The following is a 23312-nucleotide window of genomic DNA, read 5'->3' as shown; positions in this document are numbered from 1 at the left end:
GTTTTGGGTGGTTGCTAGGGTGTTGCTAGGGAGTTCTAAGGTATTTTGAGTGGTTGCTATGGTGTTGCTAGGGAGTTCTGTGGTATTTTGGGTGGTTGTTAGGGTGTTATGGGTGGTTGCTAGGGTGTTCTAAGGTGTTTTGGGTGGTTGCTATGGTGTTGCTAGGGAGTTCTAAGGTATTTTGGGTGTTTGCTAGGGTGTTGCTAGGGAGTTCTAAGGTATTTTGGGTGTTTGCTAGGGTGTTGCTAGGGAGTTCTAAGGTATTTTGGGTGGTTGCTAGGGTGTTCCGGGTGGTTTCTAGGCAATTGCTAAGGTTTTCTGGGTGGTTGTTAGGGTATTTGGGTGATTACTAGTGCATTATAATGAGTGCACGAGGCCTGCGGCCTCGTGCCTATGAGTGAGTTTTTATAGAGTATTTAAAATCTCTATTAAACGAGTGCATTATAATGAGTGCACGAGGCCTGCGGCCTCGTGCCTATAGCTTATGGTTGCTAGGGTGCTGTAACTGGTTGCTATGGTGTGGCTATGAAGATTTTAGGCCATTACTTATTGGCTGCTGGATAATATAAATCCTCTGAGGGAGAGAGAGGGGGAGACATGCAGGGGTGTCAGGCCCTTTGTGTCTGTGTGTGTGAAAAATGACAGTTGGGATTTGAATTTCTGAAAATTCCGCAATGTTAAGTCAATGGGACTTTTTTGGCCGCTTTTTCGTCCGCTCTGCGAACATCGTACACCCGATCGCTTAGAAAAGATATAGCACACCTCTCCTCAATGAGCCGGTCGATTTGACACCTCACCCAGGGGTCTGTGACAAACGGTGCGGGGCGAGTTACGCGCCGAACTTTGTGTGGAAGAATAATAATAATAAAAAAAAAAATAATAAGTATGAGCAATAACACTAATGTTGCTTTGCCTATAGGCAAGCACCATTAATAATAAGTATGAGCAATAACACTAATGTTGCTTTGCCTATAGGCAAGCACCATTAATAATAATTTACAACTTACTTGAGGTGATGATGAATCCAGTGGTTAAATCTGGACTTACAGTGGAAACCATCTGTGAAATGGTGCTGACATCTAAAAATAAGGAAATTCAAGACATGACTGAAATCATTTTAAAAGGTTTAAAAGAATGTATTCAAAAGTAAGAAAAACACCTGTACCTGTGCAGTATCCTGAACACCAAAATGCTTGATTCACAAGTTCATAGACATAGTAATTGCCTGGACACGCTTTCACTCGGATGGGGATTGACTTGAAGTCACAGCTGCAGGCCCAAGAGGTCCCTGCACAGACGTCCCTGGTCACCACTCCATCCTCTATCTGAGGGTGAGGATCATTGAGCCACAGATTGAGGTATGCGTTACAGGAGTATGAACTAACACAGGTCTCTGACATCCGGATGTCCATTCCATAGTAGAAAAGCCGGTACCAGCCATTCCAGGAGAAATATTCATCACAAATGTTATCTCCACTTTCATTGTTGGCTCTCCAGGGACGATCCAGAGACTCATAGTTGTAGCAGGGATCACTGCTGATGCTTTGGAAAGCAACTGTCATGGATCGAAGGAAAAATATATATATTTTAGTAGAAGTTTGTATTCATGTAACAAAAAATAATTTTGAAAAAAGAGCCTGGAACTTCACCTGCACAGTACGAAGGAATGGGGATCGACACATTTGGCTTGACAAGTTCATAGACATAATAATCTCCTGGACAGGCTTTGACTCGGATGGACGTGGATCTGTAGTCGCCGCACTGTTGGTTGTACCCATATGTTCCCAGTACTTCACGGGTCTCCACTCCATCCTCAAGTGTTGGATGAGAACCCTTGAGATGCAGTGCAGTTTTACCACCACATTTGGCATTACTCACACACCACTCAGACATCTGGGCACTTTCTCCATTCAGATACAGCCGATACCAACCACTCCATTCAACAAGACTGTCATTTTGTCCAGTGTACTGATTTTTCCGTATGTCTCTCCAGGATTCATCAAGAGTGTTATATTCATAGCATGGATCAGAGCTGGAAGTTGTTGATTCTGAGAGAATGAAGAAAAAGGGACAGTCTATAAACCTCTAAAATGTTAGCATCGCTGTCATAAATAAAAAATTACTAAATCAAACACAAATTGTACATTTCATTAAGACTTGTCCAATAAAATCAAGACTGTTGTGCTAATATATTGGGTCAGATTGAAATAAGACAAATGTAAGAATAATTAATAATCCTACATCACAACTCAATATGTATTTGCAGTAGCCCACCACATGTATTGATAACGATTAATTGATAATTAAGTTAGATGTATATTGAAGGTACAAAATAATAAGTGAAGCAAAGTTGTAAGCTTTTATACATTTCACAATTTTTTTAAGCCAAAATGTATTATTTGTGCAGGAGTTTTTCATGCTGATGGTTGGGGGAATACGTCCACAATTTGACAAATCACTAAATTTGTAACAAAAGAGTACACAAAAAAAACATTCATATTAAATATACATTGACATGTTAGCCATCTTTGAAGATATTTGTCGATTGGCCAAACTCAACTCATGTAATTTCTCTGAAGAACAAATAGGAACAACCCAATTCAAAAAATGATATTCCAAACACAGAGATATGGAGGAGTGGAGCTTCGTGGTGTCCAAAACTGTTGTTTTTAACTCCTCTATTACTATATTAGCTAGGTCTTCAACCCTGCGCCTGGGGTCCCACTATACTGCAGAGTTTAGCTACAACCTGTCACGAACGCCAGTGAAGATTCCCCTCTCAGCCACCGGAGATCTCACTCACCTGAATACTAGGCTGGTCCCAATTCGCCTACTTCTACTACGACCTAAAAGTATGTACTCTTTTTGTGAAGAAAAAGTATATACTTTTGAGTGTGTAGCAAAAAAAATAGGCAAGCTTTGAGACTACTTCGTCATCTTTAATGGACAGATCTGTCGCGTGCGTCCTGTCACCGTAAACTGCCCTGTCAATCATCTTGTCACAGTTAAAATCCTGCATTCAATCTAATTTAATTTCCTACCGTTTCAGATCGCACGTTCATCTGCCAGTCGCGAGTCTTTCATGCGGAGACTCTCCTCATGTGTTTAGAATTTGAATATAATGATGCATTTAAAAGGTAATGGCTTAACGGGTCTTTACAAAAGTTCACAATGCTGCTGCAGATGCAATATAATGTAGACAACATTGAATAAATACATATTCGTCAGGTTAGATACTGATAATTAATCCCTCAAACCCCTTTATCTAAACCTCTCTACATAGCGCCGGACTCGCGCATCCTCCATGTCTGTAGTTTTTTTTTTTTTTTTTTTACACTTTTCACTCGTGTTTGTTCTAACCGAATCCTCGCCCAACGTGCGATGGGTTGTGGGCAATATTAGCCGTTAAAGTGTGCATCTATCTGCACTTCGAATTCTGACCGGAAATAGTAGACCATTCGGGTATCTTTGGAACACTTATTTCAACATACTATGATTTGGGACGTACTAATTCTACTTTCGAATAGGCTACTATTTAGGACGGATAGTATGCGAATTGGGACACAGCCCTAGTGTTAGTTTCATACTCCATTTCCCAAGAACCCACATACAGGGACAGATGACTGCACACCTGATCTTTATCACCAGACTATTTAAACCCTGCTTGTTCAGTCACACATTGCGAAGTCTTGTTTGCCCCGGCTGCATTTCTGATCTGTTACACAATCACACCTGAACCACAAATGAGCTCTTCAGGATTGCTTGGGGGGGGGGAACCTTTTTTTTTGGTAACACTTTATTTCGATAGTCCACTTTAGACATTCTTCTACTAACTATAAGTAACTTTTCAGCATGTCAACTAACTGTCATTAGAGGATTAGTAGACTATCTGCTTAATATCTGTTACACTTTATTTTGTTGGTCCCTCAAGTAACTAGTTGCCAAGTTACTTATGTGACTTGGCAACTACAAGTTAACTTATTCTACTAACCCGAACCCTGATACCTAATCATAATAACCTACCAGTCTACTAATACTCTAATGACAGTTAGTTGACATGTAGTTGAAAAGTTACTTATTGTTAGTAGAATGTCTAAAGTGGACTATCGAAATAAAGTGTAACCAATTTTTTTTTTTTTTTTATAATAATCCCAGGCAAGGTGAACTGAAGCAGATTGGAAATAAACTTTGCAGGACAATGGGTCCCCAGGAGCAGAGTTGAAGACCTGTGCTACAGAATAAGTGGAAGACTGCTCTCTCGAGAATGTTCTGGAATAGCGACACTAAAAGCCAAAATGAATCGCTTCAGTTCAGAGTTCAAAAGTATATAATTAGTCACTATAATTTTGGTAATTATTACAGGGATATATCACTTTTTATGAATAACAATTATGTGGGGGTGGGTTTTCCCAATAAAACAAACAGTTATTTTAAAAAGAAAATGCAGGGTCAATCACTGGCAGTTGAGTGCATGTGTAATGTGCTTGGGTCATTATAAAAAATGATATTATAGTTTAGGATTTGAACTTGGCTCCCTTACTTTAAACAAATTACACCACTAGACTATCATGTCTTATTGTTGATGCAACTTAAATGACCATGAGGACCCTGATTTTACGTTTAATAGAATTGTTAAGCATGATTTAATATTGGGGAATTACTCTGTCAGTTCACCGACAGATTATAAAACGCTCACCATTAATCATCAGCAGCGACACACACAGTGAGATCAGAAACCTCATTGTGACGAACGGCACCTGTACACACATTTACAACATTCAGTTTTATTTATTTTTCTTTTTGTTTATTGTGTTTGTAAAACCAAATTAAAATTATAGGTAACAGATATTTATAAAGCATAATTTTGCTAAATTATTTAGATCGATCAAAACACTAGTCACTTGAGCAAAACAGGATAAAATGAAGAGAAGTTACTTTACCTGAGATCAGAGCAAACTCAGGGAGATCCTCAATACAGTGATGCTGAACTGCAGCGCTCACAATCCTATCAGTGCCTTTAATAACCGTGGGTGGAACTTTACTGGAAACGGGAGTAATCTCTAAACAATACCATCAAGAAGTGTTTTGTTTCTTATTGTTTTGTTAGAGATTGTATCGATGCTTGCCATTTAATTGTTTGACTTCATTGTCAGCTCTGTTGTGTACTGGCAGCTCTGATATTACAGTGAACACAATAGTTAATGTATATGTTGACCTAAAAGCAGATCATGTTCCTCTTCATCTGGATCAGAAGGATTCCCAGCAACAATATATAAATATATAATACAATCATAACACGAGAAGGATGCAACATTTTGGAAATTTCTAAATGAAGGTGTGACCATCGGACAATGAAATGCTTTGTTAATAATTGTCAGCATAGAGTTGCAAGAACAGGTTGTAACGGACGGACTTAATCCAAATGCTCTAGGTATCATAAAACCTTCCCCCTCTCCCCTGTTGTCATTGGCCCTAAAACCAGTTCTCTTCAAAGGCCGGTATCGCCTCGGCTCCACTGAACTCCACTGAGTCTACAAGCCTCAAAGACAGCACAGGAGACACTGTGTATTGGAGTTTGTCTCTATAGTCTTTTACCAAACGACCAAAGGACATTTACTCCATTCTTACCCACAAACTTTCCCAATTGTTTATAGTATTTCTCCTGTGTTTTATGCATGTCTCTATGTTTTATTAGTTATGATTCTTTAGTTATGTTAGAGTAACTTCCAATGTTGATATCCAAAGATGATGCATCACTGCTTTAAAGGAACACTCCGACTTTTTGGGACTTTAACCTATTCACCTTATCCCCCAGAGTTAGATAAGTCCATACATACCTTTTTCATCTCCGTGCGTGCTATAAGTCTGTTTGACGCACCCACCGCTAGCCTAGCTTAGCACAAAGACTGGATGTAAATGGTTGCAGCTAGCATACTAATCCAAATAAGTGACAAAATAACGCAAACATTTTCCTATTTATATGTTGTGATTTGTATAGTCACAGAGTGTACAAAAAACAAAGTCACATGAGACACAGACGTATTTTAACCGTATAAATACTGGGAACTATATTCTCTGAAGGCGAAGCACTGCTACTTGGGCGGAGTGATAACCGCAGCACCTGAGACGCGCCGTGGTGAGGAGCAGAGAGTTCGTTCAGAGCGCGTCTCAGGTGCTGCGGTTATCACTCCGCCCAAGTAGCAGTGCTTCGCCTTCAGAGAATATAGTTCCCAGTATTTATACGGTTAAAATATGTCTGTGTCTCATGTGACTTTGTTTTTTGTACACTCTGTGACTATACAAATCACAACATGTAAATAGGAAAATGTTTGCGTTATTTTGTCACTTATTTGGATTAGTATGCTAGCTGCAACCATTTACATCCAGTCTTTGTGCTAAGCTAGGCTAGCGGTGGGTGCGTCAAACAGACTTATAGCACGCACGGAGATGAAAAAGGTATGTATGGACTTATCTAACTCTGGGGGATAAGGTGAATAGGCTAAAGTCCCAAAAAGTTGGAGTGTTCCTTTAATGTCTTCAAATCCCCTCTTTCTTGGTATCAAAATAATCCTCTTTTGATTTTATAATCAATGGTGTACAATATGTTATGATAAATTGCATCATGATATTTTTACCATACTTCTGTGTAAAAACTGCACAAATTCTCCATGTCACCATGAACATGCAAATGGAGATAAGATGGAACAAAGACTTCCTCCAGGTCATCTTAGATTGGTCACCTCACTAAATGGGTGTGAACGGAGAGGACCTTTAAGAGTATCTGATTAGGTCAGATCTTTGCTCAATCTCTTTGAGACAACATCCTCCTGTCTTCTTCCGGCAATTTCATCTTCAAGTTAACTTCTTTGGATTCAACGTGGACCACACCAAGAACCCAAACGAACGCTTCAGCGCACTCCTGGCGAAATCATCAAGAATCTCCTGCATCTGGACTTGTTCAGCAACCGAAGTCAATGCAAGTACCCGTTCGCAGCCCGATGCGTTTCGAAGTTATTGTGCCCCTTTAAGGTGACCCTAATTCTCTGATGTTTCTCGTAGGTTGTGGTTAACTGATTGTAATCTTGCCATTCTCTTTTCTTCTTTGCCAGCAGCCATATCACCCTGTAGCCCAAGACTGGGTTCCCACTGAAGCGAAGAAGGGCTGAGCCTGGTTAGTACTTGGATGGGAGACCTCCTGAGAAAACCAGGTTGCTGCTGGAAGAGGTGTTAGTAAAGGCCAGCAGGGGGCGCTCACCCTGTGGTCTGTGTGGGTCCTAACACCCCAGTATAGTGACAGGACACTATACTGACAAAGAGCACCGTCCTTCGGATGAGACGTTAAACCGAGGTCCTGACTCTCTGTGGTCACAAAAAAATCCCAGGATGTCTTTCAAAAGAGTAGGGGTGTAACCCCGGCATCCTGGCCAAATTTGCCCAGTGGCCTTTGTCCATCATGGCCTCCTAATCATCCTCCTATATATACACACTAATTGGCTTCATCACTGTCTCCTCTCCACCAGTAAGCTGGTGTGTGGTGGGCGTTCTGGCGCAATATGGCTGCCGTCGCATCATCCAGGTGATGCTGCACAGGTGTTGAGGTGTTGAGGAGATTCCCCCTTATGTGTAAAGCGCTTTGAATGCCAAGAAAAGCGCTATATAAATGTACTGATTATTATTCTATCTCTCTTTCTTCACTTTTTTGATTTGTATACAATCTTTTCTTAGTTTAGTTGTGCGTGTACCCTACCCTAGTTTAATTTATTAAACCATCATATCGACGCTTTGTCTCTGTGTTTGCCACATATCGAAGTCATTTAAACATCTTGATCTAGCGATACCTATCTCTTACCCTGCTAGTACTTGATTTACTTTAGCTGGAAAAGGTTATTCTTTCTTTGCCAGGAAGATAATATATTTCCTGGAATTAATCATTTATTATGCTTTCTGTTCATTGGATGAACTGATTAAATAATTGTACTATTAATTCTGCTACAGTCAATTCTAAAAATGATTATATATATATATTAAACTGTAACTCGTTAAAATGTTAAGAAGAAAAGACTGCAAAACACTAAGAATGAAGGCAAATAATTAAGTGTAAAACCACCAGGAACCCTTTAGTCTCCAGTGTCACCATTTTCCAGAACTACAAGGTGTCAGTTTCTCAGAGAACTGCCTAATTATTATACACAACTGAATAACATCAACAATTACATATAGACTATAAATGATAATATATATTCTTAATAGTAATTCAGATTGATGTGGTTTGGAATTGGTAAAATGTGCTTCGAATATATAGACCTGGGTTCACTGTACGATTTTGGCCACAATTTAGCCGTCTGAGACAAATTTTGAGAAGAAGTCTTTAATGTGAGACTTTACGTCAGTATTAGCGATCAATGATAACTGGGATCCCACAGAGTGATCATATTCATATACTGTCTGACAAGCTACAGTCGTAAAGGACTATTATAAATCATACAGGGTGCACTCGGATTTAATTATGCAAGCACTGAATATATCAGTACCATAACATCCTTGCTCAAGTTGTTATAGTGATTAAATATAATTCTAAATTATGATATAACAGGCCAAAAGGTCTTGCATCAGTAGTTTAACCCGTTAGGAAGCACTAGTAGAATAATCACGACATGTGTTTGAAACAATTACACCAGAATGGAACATTTACATTAAAAGTACAGTATAAATCTTACAGCGAACATCACACAACATGACCATAGCAGAGTTTATTGATAAATTTAGCAATCTTCCAAATATGTAATTGAAAAAAATTTCACCAATAAAAAGGTATAACATGAGTCTTACTGGAAAGACTCTTTCAAAAGTCAATGCAGCAGCACTGCAGGCCTCTGAACATGCATTTCCAGGCACTTTATAGGCTTTAGTAAAATGTAGGAATATCCCAAAAGAGTGTCCACGGACTGCTTGCACATGAACTTATTGAATGCAGCCTTACAACTTCAGTTTTTCTTCACTTTATTTAATTATTAAACTAAAACTAGAACAAAACGAAGAATTTGGGTTATAGTATTTGAGCATTGACTGAACTTCATTGTATCTTACCTTATCAGAAAGAACAATTGAGTGCGGTAACATTCTTCAAAGCATTACAATTTTTAACCAATTTAAAGAACTGAAAGGAATCGTAGAACAGGAATGATACTTTTATTGTTTTTGCATGATTTGAATAAACACGAATTAGATAAAAATGTAATGACTAACATAGTGTCTAGCAATAGTGAATGATTAATTCATTGAATAATTCATTAATAATTAAATCATTGTTGGTGCTTGTAAGAAAACAAACAGAGGCTACACAGCATCAATGACAAAGAAACAATTAGAAACCCAAAATCACTGCCACATTCATTAAAATGGCTTTAGACAATGTGCATGTAAATTCTGTGGTACTAAACTAAAAGTGTGTCAGGACACTCATCAGAGGAACAAGTATCAGCATCAGAGAACCACACAGACAAGAAGCCTCAGATACCTTCACTTGTTCTGGGACCCACTTATCTGTGAACAGAGAATATAATGCAATGCAGTGAAATGTAATGTATTTACATAGAAACCTTTATTTACAAATGATTAAAATAAATGAGATGTTCACCTGTGTTCCCTTCAGACAACACCAGAGGACCCATGGATATGGAAGCACTGTCATGGAAGTCCAGAGACCTGCGCTCTCTCCGCTGGTGTCCAGAGTCACAGTCCTAATAGAGAAAAAAAAATTAGGATTTAATTCTCTGTACATCATTTTTTTCTTTGAAAGGAGTGCACAAGAACATCCTGCAGTGGACAGCCAAAACAAGTATTTTAGCAGCCTTTTAGTGACACTGAAGCATTCGATTCATTTAAAGCTTCACTAACTTTTTTGTTCTAAATTAACAACATTTTTAATAATTACATTTTTAATAATTACAGAGCACATTGTGCATCCATCTTCCAAACAGTTTTTCCGACTTACTCTGAATCACTACAGTAAACCCATAATAATTATCGGGATGCATTTCACAGGAATCTGCATGCTCTATCATTCTTCTATGCGCGTTTACTTCATATCCGTAAATAAAGGAAAGAAGGTTAGGCTACTTCTATATGCGGTGGAAGGTTTCGTAGTAGCTTGAAGCCACAACAAATTAACCTTGAACTGAAGCGTTTGCAAGCAAAAAGTGAAAGCAATAGAAATACCGTAATAAAAACACAAATAAGCATCGGCTTGGCTTTTCAGAAATACATTTAGTTTGCATAGAATCACATTTGCTGTGCATTTAGGGCAGATCACCTAACCCGTCCACACCACTAACCCTAAATCCTCTGCAACTACAATGCCTAACACCAACTCTCCACTACAGGCCCCCATTTACATCAAGCAAAATCGAAGAACAAATTAGTGTGACGTTATTTCGGACAAAAGCGGGCCAAAACAAAGTTGTTTTTTGAGTTCGTTTCAGGAGTTCAAAACAGCTTGCCAAAGCAAACTTTCAGGAAAAGTCCGTTTCGGCTGGTAAACACCTTCGTAATACCATTGGTCCGTGGCAATTACATCATAGGTATTTGCGTCTTCTGTGGCTCTGCCTTTGACGTGGAAATCTTCTCCGGGTTCACGCAGCACATACACAGATGAGCCAAAACATTATGACCACCTGAAAAGTATGCTGTTGGTCATCCGCTGGCTGCCAAAACCGAACTGACCAACCGAGGCATGGAGTCTACAAAACCCATGAATGTCCTCTGGTATCTGGCACCAAGACGTTAGCAGCAGATCCTTTGACAACTAATTTGCTTCATGTTGTAAAAGGAAACAGGACTCATCGGACCAGGCGACATTCTTCCACTGCTTCAAGGTCCAGTTCTGACGCTCTGACGTGTTGTGACAGGTTCCTCCGATAACCATTGTTCACAATTTGTGTTTGTAATGATCACGCTAATTATGAGACCTGATTGTTTGCTTAGCATCTAATCTACCAATATTTGACCTTGTTAGCAGATGATCAACGATATTACCTGTGACTGTTCATAATGTAATCAGAGTATAAAGGGACACAAAACTGCCAGCACAGTGTGTTTCGATATTCATTTAGATATTCATCTAAACACCATTCCCAGCGTAGAGATGTTCGTTAACAGTATATTGCTGACAAGGTATTACCAACGAAAAATACTGGGGCCTTAACCATAACCACCAGAAGTAACTTTTTTTATGCTTCAAACACTATAGTACATAGTGTACCTCTAACTATCATTTTTATATATTTAAATTGATCTGTTACTTTAACATCACCACATTGATATTAAAGCAGTGGTTCTCAACCTCTCCATGTTTCTGTTTTAACCCTGAAATGGCACACCTGATTCAATTAATTAAAGGCTTAATGAGTAGTTGACTTGATTGACTAATTCCTACTCTAATAACTACTCATTAATCCTTTAATTAATTGAATCAAGTGTGCCATTTCAGGGTTAAAACAGAAATATGGCCCGTCAGGGGGTCCCTGCAGGAGAGGTTGAGAGCCACTGTGTTAAAGTAACAGCAATAGATTTGTTACAATACATTTTACAAAAATATAATTCAGTGCCATTATGAGAGGTTTTGTAAACTGACCGTTGAGCAGCGATTGCTGGACAGAAGGCAAAGGTGAACAGCACAGTGCAGGTAAAGCTTAGTGGAGTTTGTAGTGAATATAAACATCCCAAAGGAGAAACGGCTGGATGTCGAGACGCCGTTCTGCAGCAGATCCACTGTGTCGTCATTTTGATTTGGACACCTGAGAATATTAATAATGACAAATTCATCCTTTTTTAAACAGTTAATACAAAGTGAACTCCTGTAAATCATCAAACATTTGCATTCCATGTACCAAAAAATTTAATCTTGTGATTTAATTCTGAAATACTGAAAGACAAAGTATCTATGACAATGCTAAAACTGATTTGATTATTATTTTTTCAGTAAATAAGGTTACATTGAGTTAAGACTAAATGAGTAGAAAGAAGCCCTGCTTTACTCTGAAAGGATGAGATCCCAGCGGAGGCTGTAATCAGGATCATTCACAGGTGTAGCCCAACACGTGTCCATCACCAGGGCAAACTGGCCGCTGTCGACCCCCTCAACACGAACTTCCACATGCATCTCCTGGTCGAGCTCTGCAGCCACACTACCAGTGAAGGGCCGGGTAAACTCATCATCCTCATATGGAATCATCCGGACCCGATATCTGCCTTCACCAGCGGGAAGAGTCTTGTGCACAATACTGATGAAATGTTCAAGATCCATTTAAAAAGAAAAAAATGCTATATTTAGATATAGTATATAATATAATATATTTTCTCATTTTTATACTGTGCATTAGCTTTTCCTGCTTAAAAGATTCCCACCTGTCCAGTGGGTTTATCTCCAAATTCATGGAAAGAGTTTGTGATTGAGGATACACACAGCTGAAAGGAAGCTTCAGGATTTTCTCTCTGCTGATGATGAGACCTTCACCTTCTGACCTCGGTGTCCCCAGAATAAAGTTATCATAGATGAAGTGGGTGCTGTTAGCCTGTGGACAACAAATTAAAAAAAATGTAATTTAGCCTAAAATTAATTAAATGTATTGCAACAGCAGAAACTAAGCCCAAATTTTCCTCAGTTAAGAGAAATATTGATGGGTTACATATTAATGCTGGAGAATGTGGGCAAATGTTCCAAACTCTTTCATAGCAGGGTGTTGTGCATCCTTCCCCACTGAATCTCTCTTTAGGGAAGTCTGTTTGGACCCATCCCTTGGCTTGTTACAGATTCCTCAGTACCCTTACAAGCCTCCATACAGACTCCTCAAAGTCTCATAGAGATTCCCCAAGTGGACAAACTCTGTTGGTTCCATCAGGCAATACAAATAATTGGATGGTATATTTGAATAAATGATGACCTACCAGAAGATTTGTACCACAGATGTGTTCATCGTTATCAAAGAGGAATTCCACTCTGCCATTCCGGACCGTTCCTTTGCAGCTGGGATCATTGAGGTGTAAGACATCAGCTGAAAAACCAGCCTCAAAGAGCTGACAGCGAGACACAGATATGGAGCCAGAGCTGCTTTCACAGGTTTCGGAGACATCTGAGAGAAAAAGCAAAGCTAATTAATGACTGAATATTGCATTATATTTTAAATTTAGTTGTGGAATGATACCAACCAAAAGAGTCAGAATGTGATTGTGGTGTGAGATGGTCCTTTTTACATAAACAGCCGTAAACACCATTTTTCATCCCACAACTTTCGTTCTCAGAACAGTTGAGTTCAGAACAAGGATTTCCATCAACTAGAAGGAGAAGCACAGATAGATAAAATACTAATTTTTATTTCCTGCAATTAAGCTCTGTTCTAGCTTGCTTCCTAAACAAGTGTTCAAATAAACCTGGAATTGTACATTACATATTATATACATGTACATATTGCTAGCTCTGTGACAAGCTGTTTATTTTACATTATTTGAAATGTTACACTTTGGAAAACAGTATCATCTAAATGCACCTCACTAACGTAAAGAAAACTTCCACTTTTACCATAGATAAGCGTTGTGTGTACAAAATCTTACACCCTGACCCATTACTGCTCTTGGTCTCAAGTAAAAAAAAAAAAAAAAAAAAAAACTCTAGTGAATTAAATGGATCTTTTTAACATTTAAAATAAATTTCCCTCTTGAGGTCCACTGAATGAGTTTTTCAACAACATTTGCAACCACCTGAATGTTTGAATTAAATGGGGGTTTTTTTGTATTGTTTTTGTTTGTTTTTTTTGCAGAAGATGAGACTTTATTAAAATAAATATTATCTTTTATGTATACACTAGATCACGGATGGGCAACTCCGGTCCTGGAGGGCCACTGTCCTGCAGAGTTTAGCTTCAGCCCCGATAACAACTCACCTGCCTGTATCTACGTATCTAGTAATCCTGAAAACATTGATTGCCTTGTTCGGGTGTGTTTAATTAGGGTTGGAGCTAAACTCTGCAGGACAGTGGCCCTCCAGGACCGAAGTTGCCCATCCCTGCACTAGATGAACTTTGTGGGCACATGATGAAGCCACACACATAAAATATTTCTTTAATAACATGTTTAAACAGAAGCATTCAAAACATTGCATTGAGTTATATTAAACGTATCAGAAAAATTGGCTATTAAAACAAAACCTTATTGTCTATCTATTTCTAGAAAGATAAAACTCTTACCTTTAGAGAGGTTGTGTCCACTGTCCACCCTGAAGGCCCAACGGCCTGTAACATTGACATTACTGGACCTCTTGAGGTTTGGAATAAAGCTCCCGTTGACTGATCCAGGAATCACAAAGTAGTGTGTGGAGTGTACAGTGTCATAACCAGCCTGTATAATATATGTAAAAAATGCAAATTATGTATTTAAACAGTACACATACATAAACTTTTCTGTATCAGAACAAAATGTTACTATTCAATACTATATAGTGTATTTTACCTCCACCTGACGTTCTGTTACAGAAATGTCACCATAATTCATCAGAATAAATGAAACATTACTCCCTGAAATTAAAACCACTTGAAACGATGTTTCCTGCAAAGATTGGGGGGGGGGGGAAACAATCACTCTTAGTGTTCATTGTTCATTATTTTTATACAAAATGTTAATATTATTTAATGTTAGTATCAGTCATATTATTGCTCTTATTTGTATGAACATTACGGTGTGATCTCATTGTTATAATTGTTTTCTTTGAAAGGAATTGAATTTAGTAAAAACAGACACATTTCAGAAGCATAATCAAACTTACTGTGCCAGACATGGATAAGTAAGGGACTTTATCCCACGTTGCAACAAAGACCCAAGAAGCGTTGAAGGTCAGATTTGGGAAATGATTGTTTATATCCTGAGTGGCGCGTGTGAGAACACTTCCATTAGTGTACTGATGATATGAAACCACTCCTCTCACACTGTTGTCCAGGTCGGTCCACAGACCAGCAATTATATCTTGGTCTCCATTAGCAGGAATGGAGTATGGAATATATTGTGATGAAGACTGGTTGAATGTAAGGTGTCCATTATTATTCACCTGAAACATGAGATATATTGTCAAAATCACAGCCACAGATGAGCTTATAAAGCAATCACTCACATTAAGACTTCAAATCAAGATGATTCTTACATAAATCTGCTGGTATGTTCGGCCAAAGAACAGAAAAGGCCTCAACAGCTGAATTTTAGAGGAGCTTCCATCATTACCAGGAGCATTTCTTGTGTCTCCCGATGAGCCGTAAGGATAGAATATTTCTGGTACTGCTGTGAGAATGAACAAAAAATACAGAAGATTTGACATTTACATTTCACAGTGATTTGTGAGGCTCATTTTGAGTTTATGTCATGTGAGAGGAATCATAACTCAGCAATAATGTGTACCAAAAGGTTTGGAAGTTGCTATTAGAAAATAATTACTGAAAATGGCCACAATCAAGGAAATAATTATTCTGTGAGCTGTTTTACAATCTGCATAATGTTATTTATATTCAGAAGATATTAGTTTAGCTATGAATTGTTCTACACTCTTGTGTAATGGGTCAAACAAAAAAAAGTCTAAGATGCTCATGAGAGTTTATAAAGGAAGCAAGACAATGCTTTACCAGTGGTTGTGATTGGTGGAGTGATGGATTCCTCAGATGGGATTGTCTCTGTTGTTGTAGACGCTGATGAGATGGACAGGTCTGTGGATTCTGGTATTAGGAACAATTTTGTGTCAACAGCAATCATTTTCAAACAAAATTCAGAAAAGTTAATGGCTGAAGATCATGAGTAAGTGCTCACCAACACAGTAAGCTGCACAAAATACTGGCTTGACAAACTCATAAACATGGTAATTTCCTGGACAGACTTTGACTCTTATAGGCTGGGATGTGAAGTTACAGCAGCCATTCCATGAGGAGACACAGACCTGACGGATGACCACTCCATCTTCCAGCTGTGGGTGCGAGCCGTTGAGCCACAGTGGGTAATAAGTGCCACACATGATTCGATTTACACATGATTCTGGCATCTGAGCATTTTCACCATTGTAGAACATCCTGTACCAGCCATTCCATTCCACATTATAATCACACATATAGTTACTATAGTAAGAGTTGTCAGTGGATCTCCAAGGCTCATCCAAACTGGTATAGTTGTAGCAGGGGTCGACACTTGGAGTGGAGTAAGATACTATTATGAAAACGCAGAAAGTATGCATTATAATAACGAAAAAACCATCAATAAAATTCATGATAATCATGACAAAAACAAAGATGAATGAATATACCTGCACAATATACAGGGATTGGGAGTGAAAGAGTTGGTCTGGTAAATTTGTAGACATAATAATTTCCAGGACAAGCTTTGACTTGGATTGGGTCGGATCTGTAGCGACTGCACTGATAATCACGGGAGCCGTAAATTTCACGAGTAACAACTCCATCTTCTAGCCGAGGATGAGAGTCACCAAGATACAGAGAACTATAACCTCCACATGACATGTAAGACACACACCACTCAGGCATCTGAGCACTTGATCCATTCATGAAGAGTCGATACCAGCCGTCCCATTCTACACGAGAGTCATCGTGATCAGATATGTATCCATACATAGACAAGTAATTGAGTGTGCTTCTCCAGTAGTTGTCGAGTATGTTGTAGTTATTACACTGGTCATAATCTGTGTTAGTGAGAGATGATGAGAACAAAACATATTATATTTCAATGATGAACTTCACAAGTGCAAATCTAAACCAGTCAAACTACAAATAATAATGAGATTCATAAACCATTTATACATAACATGACTGTGTAATAGTGATGGTTCAAGTTAATGTATAAAAATTGCCATTTAAACTTTAATGCAGAACTTTCATTAGAAAAAAAACAGAGCAAATTTTGCTGTTGAGATAATCATTCACTCATATATATAATATACAACTTACTCAAGGTGACGCTGGATTCAGTGAATATATCTGGACTTACAGTGGAAACCGCCTGTGAAATAGTGTTGACATCTAAAAAGTGGGAAATTCATGTCATGAGAGAAATAATTTAAAAAAGGTTTGAAAGACTTAAAAAAAAAAAAAATACAAAAGCACAGTACCTGTACAGTATCCTGAACACCATAATTCTTGATTCACGAGCTCATAGACATAGTAATTGCCTGGACACGCTTTCACTCGGATGGGTTTTGTCTTGTATTCACAGCAGCCGGCCCAAGAGGTCCCTGCACACACCTCCCTGGTCACCACTCCATCCTCTATCTGAGGGTGAGTACCATTGAGCCACAGACTGATGTATGTGTTACAGCTGTATGAACTAACACAGGTCTCTGACATCCGGATGTTCATTCCATAGTAGAAAAGCCGGTACCAGCCATTCCAGGAGAAAGAGTAATCACAAATGTTATCTCCACTTTCATTGTTGGCTCTCCAGGGACGATCCAGAGACTCATAGTTGTAGCAGGGATCACTGCTGATGTTTTGGAAAGAATCTGTCATGGACAAAAGAGATCTTTGTATTATACACTTTGTATTATCTACCTGCATATACACTAGGGGCCTCATGTATAAAACTTTACGTAGATTTCATCCTAAATGTGTGCGCACTCACAAAAGATTTTGCATACGGACAGAAGTTTTCAGATTTATAAAACCCACACCAAATCCTTCCAAACTTCCCTTTAGAAAAGCCAGTCAGTGGAAGATTGTGTACGTGCATCTCCACCCGTCGCCTCCCCAAATTATCCATATATGGATCTTACGACGCCTAGCCTTACTATACACAACCTTATCTGCTTATTTTATGGGATTAGAATTGTTGCATTGTTCCCAATAAATAGATTGAGATTCACAAATAAATGTAAAGATTTTCACAAATTAAATCAAATTCACAAATAAATAAAAATGAGATTTGCAAATAAAAATTTGTTTAGGTCACAAACACAACTCTGCCTAGAATTCATTTGTGCATCGCTTCTTGTGCATTTGTGGATTTTGAAATACTTTTAGCTTCAAGACATGCAGACAAATCCACAAATAAGTGGACTCCACGCACCGTCTATTTAAGCAAATCAGATAACAGCCATATTGCGTTGACCAATCATAGCAAGCTCTCACTCCAACCAATCACAATTTGCTTTACAATAAATGCGAAAGAAACAGCGCACATCTTTGTTATGAGAACAACACGTTATTTAAGGTAGAACAGAAAAGCATCAATAAGCAGCTGACTAATGAATAACTAGATTAAACCTAGAGATAAACATGCGAGTTTGTGTAATAGGAGAAATGACTGTCACACAACAGCGTTTCACAGTTCTTCAGTCAAGCAGTTTTAATGACGCATATGAGCAGCTCCGTTATAAATAGTAGCATTATAAATTGTATTTTAAACATTAAATAAACGTATTATGATTCCTATTGTTTGTAGAAAGAAATATGTGGGTTCTTTTTAAATGTGTGACAGGTTGTTGCAATCCAATAGAGAAAGCTTGGTTTGCTCAGCAAGAACAAAAAGAAACATTAGAGGGAACATTGGCCATGTAATGTCTGACATATTTCACAAAAAGTGATTGGCACAAAGAATTTTATTTAAGGGTATTTAATCGTTCATCGGCACTTTAAAACATTTAGGCTACCTACAGAACGACCCCTCAGGTGTGCAAGGTCTAGACTTCTCAAGTATGACAGGCTCATTTACTATATGAACGATTCCTACTACACTTATTTCATTTCTACATTTGGTAACACTACTTAAACATTACTTAATGTATTAGCTAACCATGAGCAATACATGTGTTGCTGTTTTTGTTCATCTCTGTTAACATTAGTTAATACAATTAAAGCTGTTCATTGTTTGTTCATGCTAGTTCACAGTGCATTAACTAATGTTAACAAGATTTCAATAAAGTATTAGTAAATGTTGAAATTATAATCAACAAAGATTAACAAATGCTGTATAAGTGCAGTTCATTATTAGTTCATGTTAACTAATGTTAACTAATGAACCTTATTAATGTTAACTAATGAAGATAGAAAGAGGAATGGAAGGTTATAAAGTGAAATAAGTGACTGTACCTGTTAGTCCATTGGTTGTTTCACCTGTTAAAACGAAATTCATAAAGATTTAAATTTAGGAGTATCTTATCAGTTCACATATTTGAAAGTGTCAATCCAATGAGACATATTTGGTCAGTTATAGATTTTAAGATGTGTAAAACACTCACCATCAACCAGCAGGATCAGTGACGCACACAGTGAAATTAAAAACCTCATTGTGACAAACAGATTATACACATACATCTGCAAAAGGAATAACAACATCATTTCAACTTGTTACCCATTAAAATCCAAACAAGTAATTTAAATATAATACACATGAAATAACTTTACCTGAGATCAGAGCAAACTCATGGAGATTCTCTCTTCAGTCGTTCAATACAGTGATGCTGAACTGCAGCTCTCACAGTCTTATCAGTGTCTTTAATAACTGTGGGTGGACCTTTACTGGAACTCTTAACAATACCATAAAGCAGTGTTTCATTTATTTTTATTTTGTTAGAGATTGTATCAATGCTTGCCATTTAATCGGGTCACTCCATTGTGCAGCTCTGTTGTGTACTGGCTGCTCTGATATTACAATGGCAACAATCGTTAAGAATCCCAGCAACTATACATATACTGTACGTATACACACACACACACACACACACACACACTTTAACTCTTTAGGAAGCACAAGTTTGTGGGCTAGTACGTGACACTATTCAGAAATATTCTAGCCGTTTCTTCCTTTTTTTTCCATCCTCTAATTGAAATGGTTAAAGCTAAACACGATTTATTGGGAATATTGTTTAAACTGGAAGTTAATTTTAAAAAATTCTTTCTAAATTGAACCTGTTACTCTAAAACTTTCCATCCTGTATGATCCAGTTACACAAATCAGTTTGCTATTGTCAACAATGAAAGGGAGGTTTTTGATGCATTCATGTATTCCTCTTGTTCATGAACCAGATCATCTTTCTATTACTGAAAGCCTGTTATAGAAATTATTTCTTGAGCTGCAACAAACACGCATTTTTTTTTAAACAATAGAAATGAAAGGAAGCGGAAAACAGAAATTATCCTTTTAATGCTTTTGAATAACATGAATCTGATTGTCTTTGTTACTGTAGTAAAAGATGTAGTATATAACAATTCATGTAAATTATTAAATAATTATTATTATTTTATTCTAGACAAAGACTACATGAGATAAGAACAAAATTAGAAACCCAAAACCAGTATGACATCAATGCCACATTCATTAAAATGGCATTAGACAATGTTAAAAGTTGTGGTACTAAACTAAAAGTGTGTCAGGACACTCATCAGAGGAACAAGTATCAGCATCAGAGAACCACACAGACAAGAAGCCTCAGATACCTTCACTTGTTCTGGGACCCACTTATCTGTGAACAGGGAATATAATGCAATGCAGTGAAATATAATGTATTAATGACAGAAATCATCAGAAACCTTTATTTACGAATGATTCAAATAAATGAGATGTTCACCTGTGTTCCCTGCAGACAACACCAGAGGACCCATGGATATGGAAGCACTGTCATGGAAGTCCAGAGACCTGCGCTCTCTCCGCTGGTGTCCAGAGTCACAGTCCTAATAGAGAAAAGAGCAAAATCCAGCTGTGAATCTCTTTAAATATCATTGATATGTAATCACTGTTCATCACAATTGTTTTTGTGAAAGGAGTGTTAAGCAGTGGACAGCCAAAACAAGTATTTTAGCAGCCTTACATACTGACACTGAAGCATTTCATTAAGTTCTAACACTGAATTTAAAGCTATACTTAATTATTTTTTTGGTCCACAATTAACATTTTAATAATGAGAGAGCACATCATGAATCCATCTTTCAAACCATATTTTGACTTGCCCATTTATATTTAAATTGATCAGTTAGATTTAATATCAACGTGTATAATTCAGTGCCATTATGAGAGGTTTTGTAAACTGACCGTTGAGCAGCGATTGCTGGACAGAAGGCAAAGGTGAACAGCACAGTGCAGGTAAAGCTTAGTGGCGTTTGCAGTGAAGATAAACATCCTGAAGGAGAAACGGCTGGATGTCGAGACGCCGTTCAGCAGCAGATCCACTGTGTTGTCATTGGATTGGGACACCTGAGAATATCGATAATAGCAATCAACAAATCAAATTATTTTCTTTCTTTCCACTGTATAAAAATAGAATCCTGCGCTTTAGTCTTGAAATACTGAGATACAAAGTTCCTCAGGCAATCCTAAAAAAAATCCCAGCTTTACTCTGAAAGGATGAGATCCCAGCGGAGGCTGTAATCAGGATCATTCACAGGTGTAGCCCAACACGTGTCCATCACCAGGGCAAACTGGCGGCTGTCGACCCCCTCAACACGAACTTCCACATGCATCTCCTGGTCGAGCTCTGCATCCACACTACCAGTGAAGGGCCGGGTAAACTCATCATTCTCATATGGAATCATCCGGACCCGATATCTGCCTTCACCAGCGGGAAGAGTCTTGTGCACAATGCTGTCGAAATGTTCAACAACAAAAAAAGTACAATTAAGTAAAATCAATTAAGTAAAATCGGTAACACTTTATAATAACTGCACGCTATTAATCATTAGTTAAGCATTAGTAAACAGTTAATTCATCATTTATAAAGCATTAATATACATTAAAAAGCAGTTTATAAATACAGCTACAAATGCTTTATTCTTGATTTATAAGCATATCTATTTGTAATTTCTAAATGAAGTATAGCATTATTTACAAACCAGTTATTTAAGAGTTGTCAGTGATTTATAAGATCACTTAGAAAGTGTAAGTAAATGTAGTAAATGCAGGTAGTTATAAAGAATTTAGTAGTGGTGAGTTAACTTTTTTTGTGAGCTCATCTAAAGTGAGGACTATTCATGCCTTGTAAAGCATTTACAAAGGAGATTTAAAGGCTCATTTATCTTCTAAACAGAAAAAAAGACACAAACACAACACAGTGATACAGAACATAGAAATATTAACAGCCTTTAAATCTCCTTTGTAAATGCTTTACAGTTCATGAATAGTCCTCACTTTAGATGAGCTCACAAAAATAGTTAACTCACCACTACTAAATGCTTTATAACTACCTGAATTAACCATGAATTACAGTAGAAATACATGTTAATAAAGCATTTACTAACACACTAAGTAACTATTACTATATGTCTGAATAATAAGATGTATGAATGTACATTTAAATAGTTTATTAATCATTTACATACACTTTCTAAGTAATATTATGAACCACTGACAACTCTTAAATAACTGGTTTGTAAATAATGCAGTACTTAATTTAGAAATGATAAATTGATCATTAATAACATATGAAAATATAATTATTAAACACATTATAGATATGCTTTTAAATCAAGAATAAAGCATTTTTAACTGTATTTATAAACTGCTTATTATTGTCTATGAATGCTTTATAAATGACGAATTAACTGTTTACTAATGCTTAACTAATGATTACTAGTGTGCAGTTATTATAAAGTGTTACCGTAAAATCATATATATATATAGTATATTTGCATGAGTTTACTCATTTTTATACTGTGCATTCATTTTTCCTGCTTAAAAGATTCCCACCTCTCCAGTGGGTTGATTTCCACATTCATGGAAAGAGTTTGTGATTGAGGATACACACAGCTGAAAGGAAGCTTCAGGATTTTCTCTCTGCTGATGAGACTTTCACCTTCTAACCTCGGTGTCCCCAGAATAAAGTTATCATAGATGAAGTGGGTGCTGTTAGCCTGATGGAACATGGATATAATATTTGAACATGTCAACCTGTTTATTTTACTCATTAACATTTTAACCACAGTCTAAAGAGTGTGTTAGTGGGGGCTCCCTGTTTATATAAGATAATAGCTTTGCCTATATTACTGATCATGAGTCTCGTGAGTGAACACTATATTAAAAAGTTATCAATAAGAACTACTGCTCTCAACATCTTTACATGTAAATCTTTAGAGCAAGAGCAGCATTATTACAATCAAGAAAACATTAGAAATTGCAACATCAAATTTGTCTACATCAAACCAACTGGCATCACATAAGATATTTTTGTTTGATTGATTTTTCAGTGACAACCTGAGATGATAGTACATGGAATAGCATTGTATATAACATATCCTACCACAAGATTTGTACCACAGATGTGTTCATCGTTATCAAAATGGAATTCCACT

At 37.4% G+C, this 23312-nt stretch overlaps 2 protein-coding genes across 3 annotated transcripts in view; both read right to left on the bottom strand.

Moving 5' to 3' along the window:
- LOC306989708 (uncharacterized protein) overlaps positions 1-4754 on the bottom strand; it is a 66905-nt gene extending 62151 nt beyond the window's left edge. Inside the window, exon 1 of the mRNA XM_079595631.1 lies at positions 4697-4754. Within this exon, the coding sequence (XP_079451757.1) occupies positions 4697-4742 (46 nt within the window). The 5' untranslated portion in view covers positions 4743-4754. The remainder of the gene's footprint in view (positions 1-4696) is intronic.
- LOC306989705 (uncharacterized protein) overlaps positions 1-20376 on the bottom strand; it is a 30703-nt gene extending 10327 nt beyond the window's left edge. Inside the window, exons 1-14 of one of the 2 annotated variants that reach the window (XM_079595626.1) lie at positions 19437-20376; positions 19271-19346; positions 19122-19145; positions 17147-17536; positions 16986-17057; positions 16328-16720; positions 15841-16230; positions 15660-15749; positions 15188-15321; positions 14816-15094; positions 14503-14598; positions 14241-14391; positions 1166-1555; positions 1008-1079 (exon numbers count right to left, since the gene is read on the bottom strand). In XM_079595626.1, coding sequence (XP_079451752.1) covers positions 1008-1079; positions 1166-1555; positions 14241-14391; positions 14503-14598; positions 14816-15094; positions 15188-15321; positions 15660-15749; positions 15841-16230; positions 16328-16720; positions 16986-17057; positions 17147-17536; positions 19122-19145; positions 19271-19346 — 2557 coding nt within the window. In that variant the 5' untranslated portion in view covers positions 19437-20376. Of the gene's footprint in view, positions 1-1007; positions 1080-1165; positions 1556-14240; positions 14392-14502; positions 14599-14815; positions 15095-15187; positions 15322-15659; positions 15750-15840; positions 16231-16327; positions 16721-16985; positions 17058-17146; positions 17537-19121; positions 19146-19270 lie in introns of both variants that reach the window. The other variant, XM_079595625.1, reaches the window with a different exon arrangement.
- Between the last annotated feature and the right edge of the window lie 2936 nt (positions 20377-23312).

Source organism: Phoxinus phoxinus (assembly GCF_949152265.1).
Source record: "Phoxinus phoxinus genome assembly, chromosome: 21".
Taxonomy (NCBI): Eukaryota; Metazoa; Chordata; class Actinopteri; order Cypriniformes; family Leuciscidae; genus Phoxinus; species Phoxinus phoxinus.
This window is presented reverse-complemented; position numbering and strand designations above follow the sequence as displayed.